Below are 19318 nucleotides of genomic sequence, written 5' to 3' on the forward strand. Positions count from 1 at the left end.
AGATTGTGCTCCAAGAGAAACAAAAAATCCTCAGTAAGTATCCATCAGAGTTTGTCTTACAGAACAGCTAATTAATTATTGCAGAACAATAATATATCCATTTTCCTTTGATTTTCTGTTTGTGTTATACTGTAGATCTGCCTCAGCATGCCCTGATCCTTGATGTTAGGACGCGTTGGAACTCCCTCTACATGATGATGGAACGATTCCTCGAGCAATTTCCTGCAATTCAGGCAGCCTACCATGATCACCGTCTGAAGAAGCCATTGGAGAGGGACCGGCTTGTTCGACTGACAGATGAAGACTTCAGAAAGGCAGAAGAGTTCATAAATCTGATGAAAGTGTTATACACATCCACACACTGTGTTTCGTCCGAAACAAGTCCTACATGCAGTCAGATCCTGCCAATTCTGAAGAAACTCGAGATGCATTTCACTGTGAAAGAAGAAGACACCGTTTTTGCATCCACCCTTAAGCAGGCTGTCTGGGGAAACATGTCAAAGAGGTACCAATATGATGACATCAGAAGTTTTCTTGAAGAGGCCACTGCAGTAGACCCACGTTTCAAACACACTGTGGAGGACAGCACTGTATGGGAGCGGGTCAAGGAGAAAATGATGGCAGGAAAGTCTACAGAGTCTGTGCAGGCAACAGAGCAGCACGGTGGAGAAGGTGATGTGATTGTGTCAGAGGGAGAGGATGAACGAGAGAAAAAGGAAAAAGAAGGAGAGCAGAGTGAGAGAGGAGAAGGAGAGGAGAATATGCCACCTCCCTGCAAGAGGGCAACAAAGTCTCCACTGGAGGAGCTTTTTGCTCATGAAGACAACCTGAAAATCAAAATCCTGACAAACAAAACCACATCCATCCAGCACCAAATTGAGACAGAGCTGAGATGTACCAAGAGATACCACCATTGCTGATGTCTGATGACCCTGCCGCCTGGTGTTGGAACAACAGAGCCACGTACCCTTCTCTATCAGAGGTGGCTTTTTCGTATTTGTGTGTACAGGCATCCTCAACCCCTAGTGAGAGGGTTTTCTCCACAGCTGGAGACACCATTTGCGCAGAGAGATCACGCATACTACCAGAAAAGGCTGATATGCTGATTTTTCTTAACAAGAATTGTTGAGTTGGACACTTTGACATAAACTTTTGTGTTTTTTTTTTATGATTTTGTTTTTTGGTTGTGGACAGCTAAAAAGCACTAAATAGACTTGAAGATGCATTTTACCCTCAGTTTTGCTTGGACATGATGTGCAGAATGTGCACCACAGATGCACTTTATTTTTTATTTCTCATGTTAACCTCATTGCTGCTAAGACACATGACTTGACTTGTGTGCAAAATGTACAGTGCACCACGGGATGCACTTTAGTTTTTATTTCACAGTTTATTTCTCAGAGGTGTCTACTAATAGTAAGCAGCTATTATTTATTTACTGAATGCACTTTATTTCTCGACATTTATTGTTTTACAGTGCATGCAATACAGTTTAGTATTCTAGCACATTTTATTTTTGTTTACAATTTTCCTAAAGGTAAAGGAATAAAGTTACTTTAGTTAAATAAACTATTGACCTTCTATTTTTTTTTACTATTTTGGAATCGTATTAAGGAATCGTTTGGCACCGGAATCGATAAGCAGAACCGGAATCGGATTCATAAAAATCCTAACGATACCCATCCCTAGTCAGTACACAGGTAGAACCGTAATAACAGGAAAGCATTCGGTAGGTTGAAGATATCTAACAGAAGACAATTGAAGAAATCACTCATTCACAAACAAGATGATTTCTTGTTTTGACAATTTGATATCGGTAAAACAGAATTGGGGACAAGATCCACTGACATGCTAGGGCATTTACAACTATGGAAATAAAACTAACAAAAAACAGGTGTGGATATGGGCGTGGGAGAGCTCAGCTGCAGGGGAGAGAGGTGTGGAGGAGAGTGTGTGGAAGCAGCGTCAGGTTAATGAATGCACGTGGCACCAATTAGGTTGTCCTGATTATCCCCACAGTAGCAGGCTGGAGCAGAGGACAAAAGGCGGACAGACAGAGATGACAGCAGAGAGGACGGACGGACGAGAACCGGCGGAGAGCCGGACTGAAGTTGAGACCGTTTACCGGACAAGAACCGGCGGAGAGCCGGACTGAAGTTGAGACTATTTACCGGACAACAACCGGCGGAGAGCCAGGCTGAAGTTGAGACTGTTTACTGGACGAGGTCCAGTGCAGCGCCGGGCAAGGGAAGAACTGTGTATGTACGCTGGTGTTTAATAGTAAATATAACCCGTGTTGCATCGACGAATTGCCGTGGTTATTGCACTGAATGGACCCACAGACAGGTCATCTGTTACATTGGCGCCCAACCGGCACGCAGTACGATGTCTGTGCCACCGGCAGAGCCGGCGCAGGCGGTGACAGCTTTGGCCCAGATGTTGAGAGAACTAGCGGCAATGCATTCCGAGCAGGCGGCAGCGAATAGGCAGCACCTCGACGCTCTACATCAGCAGTCGGAAAGGCAAACCCACGTCCTCGAGCAGCTGCTGTCTCGGCCAGGGGTCTTGCCTGGCTCCTCAGTCCCCTCTTCCCCCATCTCCGGTGTGACCATGCAAAAGATGACGGCGACGGACGATCTGCAGTCCTTTCTGGACATATTTCAGATGACGGCAGTGGCTTGCGGATGCCTGACGGCGGAGTGGGTGGTGCGTTTGCTTCCCCTGCTGACAGGGGAAGCCCAGACTGCGGCGCTCAGCCTGCCAGCGGCGTCCCGGGGGAGCTTCACCGATATTCGGAAGGCGGTTCTGGACAGGATAGGCCTCTCGCCAGAGGACCACCGTTGCCGATTCCGGGGCGGGCGACCGCCCGTTTTGTATACGTGCAGCAGCTGAGGGATGAGGCGACCAGGTGGCTGCAGCCGGGGGAGACCAAAGGGGAGATTCGGCTGCTGGAAAAGGTGGTGGTGGAGCAGTTCATGGAGGGGCTGCCAGCGGAGACGGGCAACTGGGTGAGGTGCCATCGTCCGTCGGACCTGAGCGCAGCTGTGAGGCTGGCAGAGGACCATCTGGCGGTTCATTCGGGGGGCCAAGGACGGGCGCCTCCGATGACTCAACCGGCCTTCGGGGCCGCGCAGGAAGACCCTGGCCCTGTTGACGGCAGTGCCCCGTGCGCCGGCATCTCCTGTTCCGGCTCCCCGTATTAACCTTCCCTTTGTTTCCTCTCCCCGCCAGGCTCCAGCTGCTGCGGACACTGCTTCCAACCCACAGGAGGCTCCTCAAACACCAGGACAGGAGTGCTGGAGATGTGGGCAGCCTGGCCACTTCCGCCAAGAATGCCCACTCATGGAGGTCGGTCAGGTGGTTCAGGTTGCCGGCACGCCAGCACCCTCTCCCGGTCCGGGAGGGACATACAGCGTTCCGTTAAGGATCCAGGGGGGTGTACACTGGGCTATGGTGGATTCGGGCTGTGAACAGTCCCTAATTCACCAAAACCTGGTTCGACCAGGGGCGTTGGTGGAGGCATCCAGGGTGGGGATAAAATGTGTGGACGGGGATGTTCACAGATACCCTATTGTGCCAGTGGAAATTAGATTTAAGGGAAAAAAGTATATCATAAAAGCTGTGGTTAGCTCCTGCCTTGCGCACTCCCTTATTTTGGGCACGGATTGGCCTGGGTTCCAGCGAGCAGTGGGGAAATGTGTGGGAGTGCGTTCACGAGAGGTAGGGATGGGTGATACGTGTGCTGTGCTCAGTGGTGACGCGAGGTTGTACGACACTGCAGACGGGGAGGGGGAACCCGAGGGGCATCGTCAGGAGGCTCCGCGGGTTCCTGTCCTCCACCCCGTGGAAGATTTTCCTCTGGAACAGTCTCGAGATGATACTCTGCGCTCAGCTTTTGACCAAGTGATAAAAATTGATAGTCAGCTGGTGCACCCGAGCAAAGCACTTACATATCCACATTTTGCATTGATCAGAGACAGATTATACAGAGTGACTCGTGACACTCAGACACAGGATATTGCCACCCAATTGTTGGTACCAAACTGCCGCCGGGAAACTGTTTTCCAGGCGGCACATTACAACCCAATGGCTGGTCACATGGGGTACGAAAAATCACTCGACCGGATTATGGCCCGATTCTATTGGCCTGGCATTCGGGAAGACGTACGCCGGTGGTGTGCTTCTTGTCCCGAATGCCAGTTGGTTAACCAACCGGCCATTCCACGGGCGCCTTTGCGCCCATTACCGCTTATGGAGGTTCCATTCGAAAGAATTGGCACGGACCTCATCGGGCCATTTCACCGGAGCGCCTGAGGATATCGGTTTGTGTTAGTCCTAGTGGATTACACAACACGATATCCCGAAGCAGTGCCGTTGCGCACCATCTCCACAAAGAGTGTTGCTCAAGCACGGTTTCAGGTCATCTCCCGAGTTGGAATCCCCAAAGAGATTCTGACTGACCAGGGCACCTCGTTTATGTCACAAACACTTCGGGAACTCTATGAATTATTGGGCAACAAGTCTATTCGGACTAGTGTGTACCACCCACAGACTGATGGTCTGGTGGAGCATCTGAATAAGACCTTGAAGAACATGATTCGTAAGTTCATTCACGAGGATAGCTGCAATTGGGACAAATGGCTGGACCCTCTGCTGTTTGCAGTGCGGGAGGTGCCCCGGGCCTCCACGGGATTTTCTCCCTTTGAACTGTTGTTTGGCAGGAAGCCACGTGGGGTTTTGGACCTGGTTAAAGAAAACTGGGAGGAAGGTCCGAGCCCAAGTAGGAGTGAAATTCAGTACGTCTTGGACCTTAGAGCAAAACTTCAATCACTGGGGCAGCTTTCACGGGAGAATTTGCTCAAGGCCCAGGAGCGGCAACAGAGGGTCAAAGCTCAGATAATTATCACCGGGAGACAAAGTGCTTGTATTACTCCCTTCTTCTAGTTCGAAATTACTCACCAAGTGGCAAGGACCCTTCGTGGTCACACGACGAGTAGGGGAGGTGGATTATGAGGTGGCAAGCTCTGACAGGGGAGCACAGAATTACCACCTCAACCTCCTAAAAGCACGGAGAGAGGCGGAGTCGGTTTCCTTGGTGACTGGTCGAAGAGAGAGACGAGTTAGGGCCTGAGGTTCCAAAGCCGGGCAGTTCCACCTCACTCCCCTTTGAAAACCACCTCTCGCAGTCTCAAAGAGCTGACATTGCCATGTTGCAGGAGCGGTTTGTGGACGTGTTTTCTCCCCTGCCAGGGCGTACAGACCTCATACAGCACCACATCGAGACCCCCCCGAGGCGTGAGGGTTTTTTCACGACCTTACAGGCTGCCTGAACATAAGAGAAAACTAGTTCAGAAGGAATTGAAAGCAATGCTAGAGATGGGAGTGATAGAAGAGTCCAACAGTGCCTGGTGTAGCCCCATTGTTCTGGTCGTCAAGAAAGATGGGTCTATACGGTTCTGTGTGGACTACCGCAGGGTGAATGACGTGTCACGGTTTGATGCCTATCCAATGCCCAGGGTCGACGAGCTCCTGGATCGGCTGGGCACGGCTCGCTTTTTTACGAAACTGGATTTGACCAAGGGCTACTGGCAGATACCCCTGTCGCCGGAGTCCAGGGAAAAAACGGCCTTCTCCACTCCGTACGGCATGTACCAATTTGTGACACTTCCATTCGGGTTGTTCGGAGCCCCAGTCACGTTCCAACGTCTCATGGACAAGGTGCTGTGGCAGCACGCAGCATATGCGGCCGCATACTTGGATGATGTCATCATTCATAGTAGTAGCTGGGCGGAGCATGTGCATCAGGTGGCTGCGGTGCTGAAGTCCTTGAGACAGGCGGGGCTGACGGCCAACCCGAAGAAGTGCCCGGTTGGACGGAGGGAGGTATGGTATCTGGGTCACCACTTGGGCAGCGGGCAGGTGCGCCCACAGGTGGACAAGACAGCAGCGATCGCAGCCTGTCCGCGACCCAAGTCCAAAAAAGAGGTACGGCGGTTCTTGAGGCTGGTGGGCTACTATCAGCGGTTCATCCCTAAGTTCTCGGACCTGGCCAGCCCCTTGACCGACCTGACTCGGAAGAGTGCCTCAGATCCGGTCCAGTGGACGGAGCAGTGCCAGTGGGCGTTTGAGAGGATAAAGCAAGCCCTCTGTGGGGAGCCTCTCCTCTACACACCTAACTTCTCTCTCCCTTTTACCCTGCAGACTGATGCGTCGAACAGAGGGCTGGGGGTCGTTTTGTCCCAGCAGGTGCGGGGCGTCGACCGCCCGGTAATATACATCAGCCGTAAGTTGTCTGAGAGGGAGGCTCGCTACAGCACAGTGGAGAAAGAGTGCCTGGCAATCAGGTGGGCGGTCGGGGCCCTGCGCTACTACCTCCTGGGACGCCCATTCATCCTCTGTTCGGACCACGCCCCTCTCCAATGGCTCCACCGCATGAAGGATACCAACGCCCGAATCACACAGTGGTATCTGGCATTACAGCCGTTTAAGTTTATAGTGGTTCATAGGCCGGGGGCACAGATGGCTGTGGGGGGGGGTTAAGCCGGACGGCTCCCCAGCCTAAGTCGGGTGGTGGGGATATGTGGCGATGGGCGTGAGAGAGCTCAGCTGCAGGGGAGAGAGGTGTGGAGGAGAGTGTGTGGAAGCAGCATCAGGTTAATGAATGCAGGTAGCACCAATTAGGTTGTCCTGATTATCCCCACAGTAGCAGGCTGGAGCAGAGGACAAAAGGCGGACAGACAGAGATGACAGCAGAGAGGATGCACGGACGAGAACTGGCGGAGAGCCGGACTGAAGTTGAGACTGTTTACCGGACGAGAACTGGCGGAGAGCCGGGCTGAAGTTGAGACTGTTTACCGGACGAGGTCCGGTGCAGCGCCGGGCAAGGGAAGAACTGTGTATGTACGCTAGTGTTTTATAGTCAATAAAACCCGTGTTGCATCGACGAATTGCCGTGGTTATTGCACTGAGTGGACCCACAGACAGGTCATCTGTCACAACAGGTTTGTTTTTGTCAGAAGAAGAGCAAGCTTTCTATAATCTCTAAACTGAAATCCTGAAGTCCTTTTGCAAAGTGCAAACCAACAACCAACAGTAAAATGTCATGAGGGGACTAACCTATCCCAACCAACTCAGGGAGAAGGCTGGGAAAGCTCTGGACAGATAGCCAGTCTATCACAGTGCCACACATGGAAACAGAAAATCCATCACACTCGCATTCATTGAGAGTCAAAACGTCAAATTAATTTAGAAATAAATTATAAATCTACTGATACATTTTAGAGTAACCTTCAGTCAATCATCAATACACTTTATACAGTAAACCACCAATTTTTTGTTTTCTTTGCTTGTTCAATGGCGATTAAGAAATGATTATGCTCCTCAAATACACTGATAATACGCTGTTATCTGCCTATCGTTGGTAGGGATTGGGCAGTTTTAAGAACGTACCTAAAGAAGTCAATGGAAATATCCAGGTCTTCTTCAAGTACGATCGCAGAATTGGCATCCTGAATGGAAAAAAAACATAACGTATGATAGGATCTGTGCTATTCAGGGGAGCTACTCAATGCAGTGCAGCCCACAAGTCATTTATTAATGGATTGTTCCATTGTTCATAATAAATGGGTATAAAATTCTTAGTAAAAAAAAAGCAGTCATTGTATGTCATGATACAGTGTTTGGAAGTGATGCTTACTGGGTGTAGGTTGAAGGTTGCAGTCAGACTCGCCTTGTAGTGCTACAGTCGAGAAAAGGAACAGATTGCTGATTTTCACAATAGAAACAAAGAAAAAGCAAAACAGATAGAGGTCTGAGTTTCCTTAAGAACTTGAAATCAGGCTGAACCTCAAAAATTTCACCTACAGTTAGATCCAAAAGTATTTGGAAATTGATGGAAATTTCTGAATTTCAACTGTGCCCACCACCACAATGGATCTGAAATGAAACTAATTCAAGGTGTGCTTTAAGTGCAGATTTTCAACTTTAATTTCAGGGTATTTACATCCAAATCAGGTGAACGGTGTAGGTGTGAGTTATTCCCTCATTATTTGCGGCTTATAATCTGGATCCACGGCTTGTCAAGGATTTCCGATTGCAAGATTTAGGTGCCGTCACGGCGTCGCTGTAACCATGACATGAACACTATGCCAGTTACCTGCTGACGATCATATGATTGCGATTCTATGCAATCATATAATCCAACTGATAAATGACCATGATTTATCAGTTGGAAATCATACAAGGAACAAATGATTAAACTGTGGGATGTTTCTGAGTCCCATCAACTCCTGTTGCCTGCTATGTACACTGCTCAAAAAAATTAAAGGAACACTTTTTAATCTAAGTATTGCATCAAATCAGTGAAACGTGGGATACTGATCTGGTCAAGTAAGTAACTAAGATAAGATAAGATAAGATAAGACAGACTTTATTGATCTCACAAAGGAGAAATTTAACGTTACAGAGCTCTTAGGAACAAACAGAGGGGTGCAAAAAGTCACGAAAGGTGCAAGTACAAGATAATAAAGATAGTAAGAAATGGTAAAATAGTAAAAATATACACATCTAAGGATAGAAAACTTTTCTTATATACATTGTTATAAGATAGAAAACTTTTCTTATATACATTGTTATAACTGAGGGGCTTTTCAGTCATTTTCAGCTGCTTTGATGTTCATGAAATTAACAACAGATGCACTAGAGGGGTAACAATGAGACAACCCACAAAACAGGAATGAGTTTACAGGTGAAGGCCACTGACATTTTTTTCCTTCCTAATGTTTTCTGACTGTTTTTCACTAGTTTTGCGTTTGGCTAGGGTAAGTGTCACTTCTGGTAGCATGAGGCGATACCTGGACCCTACAGAGGTTCCACAGAGAGTCCAACTCCAACTCCAGGATGGCACATCAGTGCGTGCCATTGCCAGAAGGTTTGCTGTGTCTCCCAGCACATTCTCAAGCGCATGGAGGAGATTCCACGAGACAGGCAGTTAGTCTGGGAGAACTTGACAGGGCTGTCGAAGGTCCTCAACCCATCAGCAGGACAGGTATCCTTTCTGCAAGGAGGAACAGGATGAGCACTGCAATAGCTCTACAAAATGACCTCCAGCAGACCACTGGTGTGAATGTGTCTGATCAAACAATCAGAAAGAGATTTAATGAGAGTGGTCTGAGGGCCCAGCGTCCTCTCGTGCCCGCTGACTGGCACCGTGGAGCTTGGCTGGCATTTGCCATACAACACAGGAATTTGCAAGTCCACCAATGGTGCCCTGTGCTTTTCACAGATGAGAGCGGGTTCACCCTGAGCACATGTGACAGGCATGAAAGGGTCTGGAGAAGCCGTGGAGAACGTTATGCTGCCTGTAACACTGTTCAGCAAGACCGGTTTGGTGGTGGGTCAGTGATGGTCTGGGGAGGCATATCCATGGAGGGACGCACAGACCTCTACAGGCTGGACAATGGCATTCTGACTACCATTAGGTATCAGGATGAAATCCTTTAACCCATTGTCAGACCCTACATTGGTGCAGTGGTCCTGGATTCCTTCTGGGGCATGACAATGCCCAGTCTTATGTGGTAAGAGAACTCATGCAGTTCCTGGAGGATGAAGGAATTGATACCATTAGCTGGCCCCCATGCTCACCTGACTTGAATCCAATAGAACGCCTTTGGAACATTATGTTTAGTTCCATCCGAGCAGAGGTGGAGAAAGTACTGAAAAAATGTAATTGAGTAAAAGTATCTTTACTTTGTTTACTTTTACTCTGAGTAGAATTTAAAAGTACCCATCTAAAAATGTACTCGAGTAAAAGTACAAAATTACTTAATTTAAAATGTAATTTGAGTACAAGTTACTTTGTTACTTTCATTTATTTAATGCAAAAAAAGGACGAGTCATGAATAAAGTTCAGCACAAGTTGTTTTAATCAACTTTGAGGCGTATTAAAGTGCACATCCACACTTAAAAAAAGCTCAGCTTAACTCAGTAACATGATCCTCAACACAAGGAAAACAAGGACAGTCACAACTTGTACTGTATAGTGCAAACTTTTTCAGTCCTGTTGTCCAACCAACAACATTATGATAACAATAAAGAAATTTAAACAAGAATCAAAGTATTCAAAATAGAAGAAAATAAAAGATCCAAGAATTTAGCAAATAGAATGATTTACAACAGAGAGCAGAGATACAGTAATAAAGAACAATTACAACCTGATAGAACAAATAAAAACGTGCTAACTTACCACCACATGCTTTCGCAAATTGGACGCTGATGTCCTATATGCTGAAAGCTCCGTTTTGCCGGGCAGGCACATTTTACACAGCATTACAACGCTGTTGCTCTTTGTGCGTTTGAACGCGAATAAGTCTTCTAAGTTTGGCCAAGGGTTTTTGTGGCTTTCCTCTCCAGAATTTGTGTCCTCTTCGGACTCTTCCTCCTTCATGATCTCCATATCTTGGTCAGCAACAGCCATCTTCCAACGCGTAGATCCAGATTATGATATGGAAAGGGCGTGCGCAAGGCAAGGTCACGCAATTGAAGTTCAGTTCCGGGGACACAGTGGTTTTCCGCTCGCATTTAATTTTTTTCACTATCAATATTGTACTCAGTAATGTGAGGGGTTTCAAATGTAGCAAAGTAAAATACTTGGGTCAAAATGTAATTGAGTAAAAGTAAAAATTACACATTTCAAAAACTACTCTGAAAATTACAAATTACTCATAAAAAGTACTCAATTACAGTAATGTGAGTAAATGTAATTCATTACTTTCCACCCCTGCATCCGACACCATCAGGTTGCTCCTCAGACTGTCCAGGAGCTCAGCGATGCGCTGGTCCAGTTCTGGGAGGAGATACCCCAGGACACCATCTGTCGTCTCATTCGGAGCTTGTCCCAGCATCGTCAGTCATGCATACAAGCACATGGAGGCCATACAAACTACTGAATACCATTTTGAGTTGCTGCCAAGGAATTTCAGCAAGATGGACTAGCCTGCCACATCAGTTTTTCACTTTGATTTTGGGGTATCTTGAATTTAGCCCTCCTGGGGGGTTGATAATTTTCATTCCCATCAAACAATGTGGCACTTTACATTCCTAACACATTATCCAGTCCATATCAATGCTAATATCCAGTTTGTTTTTTCCCCGTATTGAAATATGATGTATTTTCAAAGTGTTCCTTCAATTTTTTGAGCAGTGTATTTAGGTCATGCAACAGAGCAAACCCCAGCCAGACAATGGTGAAGCTCCTGCTGTTTCACAAAGCCTTTAGTTACATTGAGCCATGACCCTTATTTTGAACACAAACTCACCTTTCTGTCTATCACTCCTTTCTTCAGGAAACACTGTAAGAGCTTGTCCTCAATGCAGGTAGATGCTTATAAGTTTATACACATCCTTTGCTACACAGCAACAGCGTGGAACCGTTTTCTTTCATCTTTATGTGGATTTTTGGACATTTCGGCAACATCTTTGTCATGTCAAGAAACCGTTACTTAGATAAACACTTCATGTGCCGCTGGAATGGTGACAGAATAAAAGCCCATAACATTAAAAATATGCCTTCAAAATAAAAGCATGGAGGGAACTTTTATTTTAACACTAGCAAAACAAAGGCTTGCCAAAAGTGACGAACTGATCAACAGACCTTTATAAGAGTAATATACAAGCAATTCAATATCTATACATGACATGCACATGCATAACGCATGCCTGTGCTCAGCACAAGGTAATTTTTTATTAAAGATTTCATTCGTCGGAAATGATACGTCAACTGAGAAGCCTTGGCAGAGTACTGTGTTCTCTGAGTGCATTTTTAGTTTCAAGTGTGGTATTTGCGTTTGAAATCTGGCGAGGTCAATTTTCAAGTCCAAAGAGCTGTCACTATCAGTGAAGCAAGCCATCATTAGGCTGAAAAATCCAAGCAAACCTATCAGAGAGACAGCAAAACATTTATTAACTGTTAGGTGCATCCTTAAAAAGTAAGATCACACTGGTGAACTCAGTAATACCAAAAGACCCAGAAGACCACAGAAAACAGGTGTTGTGGATAACAGAAGAATACTTTCCCTGGTCAAGAAAAGCCCCTTCACAGCAGTTGGTCAGATCAAGAACACTCTCCAGGAGGTAAAAGTCGCCAATTAAGAGAAGAACTCAGAGTCAAATACAGAGGGTTCGCTACAAGCTGCATACCATTGGTGACACTCAAAAACAGGAGAGTGAGATTAGAGTTTGTCAAAAAAACATCTAGAAGATGAAAGCATACCACCTCATTAGTGAAGGATGGTGGCAGCAGTAGTATAATGCCGTGGGCATTATATTGCTATTGATAATGTGACTGCTGACAAAAAGCAGCAGGATGAATTCTTTTTTTTTTTAAACACTCTTTATTGTTTTTGTTTTTTTTTGCATTATTATATACAGTCCAGCCCAAAATACAAATATTAAGAATAACATCTGGACCTTGAAATTAAAAAGTAAAGAAGTACCTCTTTCTATATTAAATCAAAATAAAACAAAACAAAGAACAAAACAAAAAACAAGAGCAGAACAAAAGGGTGGATGAGATGATAATTACAAATTAAGTTGGCATGACAAATGTATATTTATATTTAATTGCTGCCTTCTCGGTACAGATTGTAAAAAGGTGACCACACTTTCCAAAACTTCTCCTCTCTTCCTTGCAGAGAGTATCTAATCTTCTCCAGTTCCATATGCATCATTACATCTCTGAGCCAGTTAACATGAGTGGGGGGCTCTGCCTGCTTCCAGTTCAATAAAATTAATCTTCGTGCCAACAGACAGCAGAATAAAACTGCTTTGCGTTCCGATTGCTTTTTTATGACATTTTGATCTACAATGCCAAGTACTGCTAAGAATGGATTTAAAGCAATGGGCTTGTGAAAGGCTTTTGACAATGTTGAGAAAATTCTGGTCCAGAACATTGACAGTACAGAACAACCCCAAAACATGTGTGAAAGAGAAGCTACCGAATCTTTACAACGTAAACAGAAAGGATCTACATCTGGAAATACTTTACTTAATTTTAGTTTGGACCAATGTAGTCGGTGTAGGATTTTAAACTGTATTAGACAATGTCTTGCACAAATGGAGGCTGAATGTGTACAGGTAAGAGCTTGCGTCCATTGTTCCTCTGAGATACTCATACCAAGCTCCGTCTCCCATGCTTGCCTCAAGTGACATAATGTAGTAGAGTCGTTAAGCTGAGACAATCTATTATATAGAACTGATATGCCCCCTTTAACTGCAGGATTATTTAGAAATATAGAGTCAATAGGTGATTGTGCTGGTGCCCTTGGGTAATTTACATTATTTTGTTTTACAAAATTACGAACTTGCAAATACATAAAAAAAATGTGAGTAAGGTAAATCAAATTTTCCTCTAAGCTGCTCAAACGAAGTGAACATATCATCAATAAAAATGTCCAAAAAACTGTCGAGACCCTTTCGATGCCAATCAACAAATGTGTTATTTCCAAGTGATGGCGCAAACATATGATTCTTTAAAATGGGTCCTTGCAATGGGCTTGAATGAAGACCCAAGTGGTTTACCAATTGCTTCCATATTCTTAGGGAGTGAGAAACAACATCATTACCTGTCATTTTAGGAGATATAGAAGATATATTTGAAAAAACTAAAGCTCGAAGAGAGGATGGATGACAACAGTCTTGTTCCATCATTATCCAGTAAGGATATTACTTTTGTACCCAGTATGACATATTCTTCAAATTACAAGCCCAATAATATAATTGAAAGTGTGGCAGACCCATTCCACCTAACGATTTTGGTCTCTGTAAGAACTCTTTTCTAATCCGAGCAGGTTTTCGGTTCCAGATGAACCCCAATATTAACTTATCTAATTTTTTAAAAAACGACTTGTTCAAATAAAAAGGAATGCACTGGAACAGAAACAAAAGTTTGGGCAAGATCGACATTTTAATTATGTTAACGCGACCTGCTAATGACAAAGGGAGATGGGCCCATCTTTGAAAGTCGACAGTTATTTGTTCAACTAGTTTTGCAAAATTTTGACTATAAAGGTCTTTGAAAGACCTGGTAATGGTAACTCCCAAGTATTTAAATTGGTCTGAAATTTTAAAAGGCAAGCCGTATCGTTGTACCTGCTCCTGTGTCACATTGATTGGAAATATTATACTTTTGTCAAGGTTCAGTTTATAACCTGATATAGAACAAACTGTTTAATTCTACTCATTATTGCAGGAACTGATATGCAAGGATTAGAGATGTATAGAAGTAGGTCGTCGGCGTATAGGGAAACTTTATGTTCTCTTTTGGCTCTAATGATCCCTGTGTAGTCATTCAACATGCGCAATGAAATAGCAAGTGGCTCAATTGCTATCGCAAAGAGCATAGGTGACAAAGGGCAGCCCTGTCTGGTTGACCTGAAAAGAGGGAAAAGGTCTGACTTGCAGTTATTAATTTGCACGGAAGCAACAGGTGATTTACACACGTGGACAAAATTGTTGGTACCCCTCAGTTAAAGAAGGAAAAACCCACAATTCTCACTGAAATCACTTGAAACTCACAAAAGTAACAATAAATAAAAATTTATTGAAAATTAAATAATCAAAATCAGCCATCACTTTTGAATTGTTGATTAACATAATTATTTAAAAAAACAAACTAATGAAATAGGGCTGGACAAAAATGATGGTACCCATAACTTAATATTTTGTTGCACAACCTTTTGAGGCAATCACTGCAATTAAACGATTTCTGTATTTGTCAATGAGCGTTCTGCAGCTGTCAACAGGTATTTTGGCCCACTCCTCATGAGCAAACAGCTCCAGTTGTCTCAGGTTTGATGGGTGTCTTCTCCAAATGGCATGTTTCAGCTCCTTCCACATATGTTCAATGGGATTCAGATCTGGGCTCATAGAAGGCCACTTTAGAATAGTCCAACGCTTTTCTCTCAGCCATTCTTGGGTGTTTTTGGCTGTGTGTTTTGGATCGTTGTCCTGTTGGAAGACCCATGACCTGCGACTGAGACCAAGCTTTCTGACACTAGGCAGCACATTTCTCTCCAGAATGCCTTGATAGTCTTCAGATTTCATCGTACCTTGCACACTTTCAAGACACCCTGTGCCAGATGCAGCAAAGCAGCCCCAAAACATTACTGAGCCTCCTCCATGTTTCACCGTAGGGACAGTGTTCTTTTCTTCGTATGCTTGGTTTTTGAGTCTATGAACATAGAGTTGATGTGCCTTACCAAAAAGCTCCAGTTTGGTCTCATCTGTCCAAAGGACATTCTCCCAGAAGCTTTGTGGCTTGTCAACATGCATTTTTGCAAATTCCAGTCTCGCTTTTTTATGAGTTTTTTTCAGCAGTGGTGTCCTCCTTGGTCGTCTCCCATGAAGTCCACTTTGGCTCAAACAACGACGAATGGTGCGATCTGACACTGATGTACCTTGGCCTTGGAGTTCACCTTTAATTTCTTTGGAGGTTGCTCTGGGCTCTTTGGATACAATTCCAACGATCCGTCTCTTCAATTTGTCATCAATTTTCCTCTTGCGGCCACGTCCAGGGAGGTTGGCTACTGTCCCGTGGGTCTTGAACTTCTGAATAATATGAGCCACTGTTGTCACAGGAACTTCAAGCTGTTTAGAGATGGTCTTATAGCCTTTACCTTTAAGATGTTGGTCTATAATTTTTTTTCGGATGTCCTGGGACAATTCTCTCCTTCGCTTTCTGTTGTCCATGTTCAGTGTGGTACACACCTTTTCACCAAACAGCAGGGTGACTACTTGTCTCCCTTTAAATAGGCAGACTGACTGATTATGAGTTTGGAAACACCTGTGATGTCAATTAAATGACACACCTGAGTTAATCATGTCACTCTGGTCAAATAGTTTTCAATCTTTTATAGAGGTACCATCATTTTTGTCCAGGCCTGTTTCATTAGTTTGTTTTTTTAAATAATTATGTTAATCAACAATTCAAAAGTAATGGCTGTTTTTGATTATTTAGTTTTCAATAAATTTTTATTTATTGTTACTTTTGTAAGTTTCAAGTGATTTCAGTGAGAATTGTGGGTTTTTCCTTCTTTAACTGAGGGGTACCAACAATTTTGTCCATGTGTGTATACAGTAATTTGAGCCAGGAGATAAAGCCACCAAAACCAAACCTTGACAGGGCGGAGTAGAGGTAAGTCCACTCCATCCTGTCGAAGGCCTTTTCTGCATCCAGAGAAATAAGCACTTCAGGATCCAGTCCTGAACCACTTGTGTAAATTATATTGAAAAGGCGTCTTAGATTATGGAATAGCTGTCTATTTTTTATAAAACCGTTTTGGTCTTCATGAATAATTGTCGACATAGTATTTTCTAATCTATTAGCCATTATTTTTGCCAAGATCTTTATATCTACATTGAGAAGACTAATAGGTCTATATGCTGACAAGCTTTTAGGATCTTTGTCTTTTTTATGGATCAAAAAAATTTTTGCCTCATAGAATGTTGGTGGGAGTTTGCCCAACCTGAATGATTCCATGTAAACTTGTAACAAAAATGGCGACAATTCATCCACAAAGGATTTATAAAATTCAGCTGTATAACCGTCGGGTCCTGGGGCCTTAGATCCCTGTAATGCCTTTATAGCTCGCTTGACCTCTTCTAAAGAAATATTTTTTTCAAGATTGTCCCTATCTATTTGGCTAATTAAAGGAATGGGGAGATCTTTGAAAAACGTTTCTATGGAATTTGGATCTTCAGTAATTTCAGATGAATATAACTCTGCATAAAAATTTTGGAATTCACCGTTTATTTCTTTTGGATCAGATGTCAGTTTGCCTGATCTTGTTGTTATTTCAAGGATGTGTTTCTTTTCTTCCATTACCTTAATTTGATGGGCTAACATCCTCCCAGGCTTATCACCATGTTCGTAAAACCTATGTTTAGTTTGTTTAATTAATTTAACTGTTTCATTAGTAGACAACAAATTAAATTTAGACTGCAATGAGACACGCTTTGTGATTAACTGCGGGTCTGGGTTCTGGGAAAGTTGTTGATCCAAAGTTAATATTTGTTGTGAAATTGTTTGTTTCTCCTGGTTTTCCTTTTTTCTTTTGTAAGCTCCATGTGATATAATCTGTCCACGAATAAATGCTTTCATTGCCTCCCAAAGGCTCTGTCTGGAGATTTCAGGGGAATCATTTGTCTCAAAATAAAACAACATTTGAGATTTAATAAATTCTTTAAATTCCGGATCTGAGAGTATTCTGTTATCCAATCTCCAAGTTCTGGAACCATGCACTTTAGGAAACCCAATCTCTAATAAAAGAGGGCTGTGGTCCGATAGAACAATAGCTTCATATTGTATTCTTTTTATTGCCTGTAATAATTGAATATCAACAAAAAAGTAATCTATTCTAGAGTAAGAATTATGTCGCGGAGAAAAAAAAAAAAAAAAAAGAGTATTCCCGCCTGGTGGGATTCATGTATCTCCATGGCTCGATCATGCTAGTGGCTCTTAAAAAGCTTCGAATCAACTTCGCAGATTTTGACACACTGTGATGTTTGTCTGAGGACCGGTCAAGTAGTGGATCCAGTACAAAATTAAAGTCACCGCCCATTATTAAACGGTGACTATGTAAATTAGGTATGGAGGATATCACTGAACGTATAAATTCTTCATCGTCGTGATTAGGTGCGTATACATTTACCAATGTAACAGGAGTATTACAAAGTTTTCCAGTAACTATTGCATATCTACCACTGGGGTCCAGAACTTTGTCCATCAATGTGAATTCAACATTTTTTCTGATCAGAATAGCTACACCTCTTGATTTACAGTTAAAACTTGAGTGAAAAACATAGCCAATCCAATTTTTATGCAATCGAGTATGATCCCGATTCTTTAAATGTGTTTCCTGAAGAAACATGACATCTGCACCAAAATTATTAATATGGGTGAGTATCTTATTTCGTTTCAGTGTACCGTTCAGGCCTTTATAATTCCAGGATACGAATTTAACCAATAAGTCTTTATCTGTCATCTGTCATCACCCTAAACAATCCTGAGTAATATCAAACATAAAAAGGAAACACCTCCAAGATAAGTAACCACATCCACCAAGATGAGAAGCAAAACACTTCCTAAAACAATCCCCGCCCCCCCTTGATGCGCACCCCAACTGTGCGCCAAGGGAAAAAACCTAGGCTGTAAGTCTGACATAGTCATCTGTTGCTTTAAGCAACCTAAAAAAGAGAAGAAAAAAAACAGAATCTCGCTAGATTGAGCTCCACTAGCAAAAGAGATTAGGACAACTGAGTTCTAATTTAATCCAACCAAAATAACCAGATAAATCATATTTTTGATTTCAAACAGACGCTGTCATTATTAAGTTGGTTCTTGAAAAAGATATCTTATAAAGGTAGAAATTGAGAGAGAGAAGGAAGAAGGTGCTAAGTTCCGTACCATTATTCAGTGTCCATGTTTCCAAAAAGAAAGAAACCGTCTCAATCAGTCTTGGCAATTTTCCGGACATAAAAGTCGTGTGCAGCTTGAGGGGTCTCAAAAGTGTGCTTCGTCCCGTTCAAAGTGACTGCCAGCCGCGCGGGGAAGTAGAGATTGTATGACACTTCGGCCTCTCGGAGCTTCCTCTTTACATCATTGAATGCGGCGCGCATCTTTCCCACTTCAGGGCTCATGTCAGGGTACAGGTGCACCGGGCGGCCGTTGTAGAAGAGCTTCCCCTTGGCTCTGGCGGTATCCAGGATCTTCTGCTTGTCTGTGTAGTAATGGAAACAAACCAGAATTGTACGTGGGCGATCTGAAGAGGCGGGTTTTGGTGCCAGGCTTCTATGAGCTCTATCGATTACCACCGGGGTGCTGAAAATGTCGCTGCCCAGGACGTCATGGAGAAACTCGGGGATGAAGGTTAGCATATTTCCGTTCTCAGAGTCCTCCGCGACTCCCACTATTTTCACATTACGTCTCCTGCTTCTATTTTCGAGATCGATGCACTTTTCCTGGAGCTGTTTACATTTCTTTGTCAGTTCTTGTTGAGTATTCTCCAATGTTGTCACTCTGTCCATCGTCTCGCTCAGCACCGCGCCCATCTCCTCTAGCTGGCCTTTAGCCTCGGCTTGTGCGGCACTTAGCTTGGTTAGCTCGCCTGTTAGCTCTTCCCGAAGGGCCTCGATATCCGCTTTGGTCTCGCAGCAGGATGAATTCTGAAGTGTTTCTTTCAATATTATCTGCTCATATTCAGCCAGATGCTTCAGAACTCACTGGATGGAGCTTCATGGTGCAGATGGACAATGACCCAAAGCA

At 43.9% G+C, this 19318-nt stretch overlaps 1 protein-coding gene across 2 annotated transcripts in view; it reads right to left on the reverse strand.

The window, feature by feature from the left end:
- pomgnt1 (protein O-linked mannose N-acetylglucosaminyltransferase 1 (beta 1,2-)) overlaps positions 1-19318 on the reverse strand; it is a 50526-nt gene that overhangs the window by 19106 nt on the left and 12102 nt on the right. For both annotated transcript variants that reach the window (XM_051947293.1, XM_051947294.1), the window contains exons 13-14: positions 7697-7738; positions 7450-7508 (exon numbers count right to left, since the gene is read on the reverse strand). In XM_051947293.1, the coding sequence (XP_051803253.1) occupies positions 7450-7508; positions 7697-7738 (101 nt within the window). The remainder of the gene's footprint in view (positions 1-7449; positions 7509-7696; positions 7739-19318) is intronic.

The sequence above is a fragment of the Acanthochromis polyacanthus genome, chromosome 4 (genome assembly GCF_021347895.1).
Source record: "Acanthochromis polyacanthus isolate Apoly-LR-REF ecotype Palm Island chromosome 4, KAUST_Apoly_ChrSc, whole genome shotgun sequence".
NCBI lineage: Eukaryota > Metazoa > Chordata > Actinopteri > Pomacentridae > Acanthochromis > Acanthochromis polyacanthus.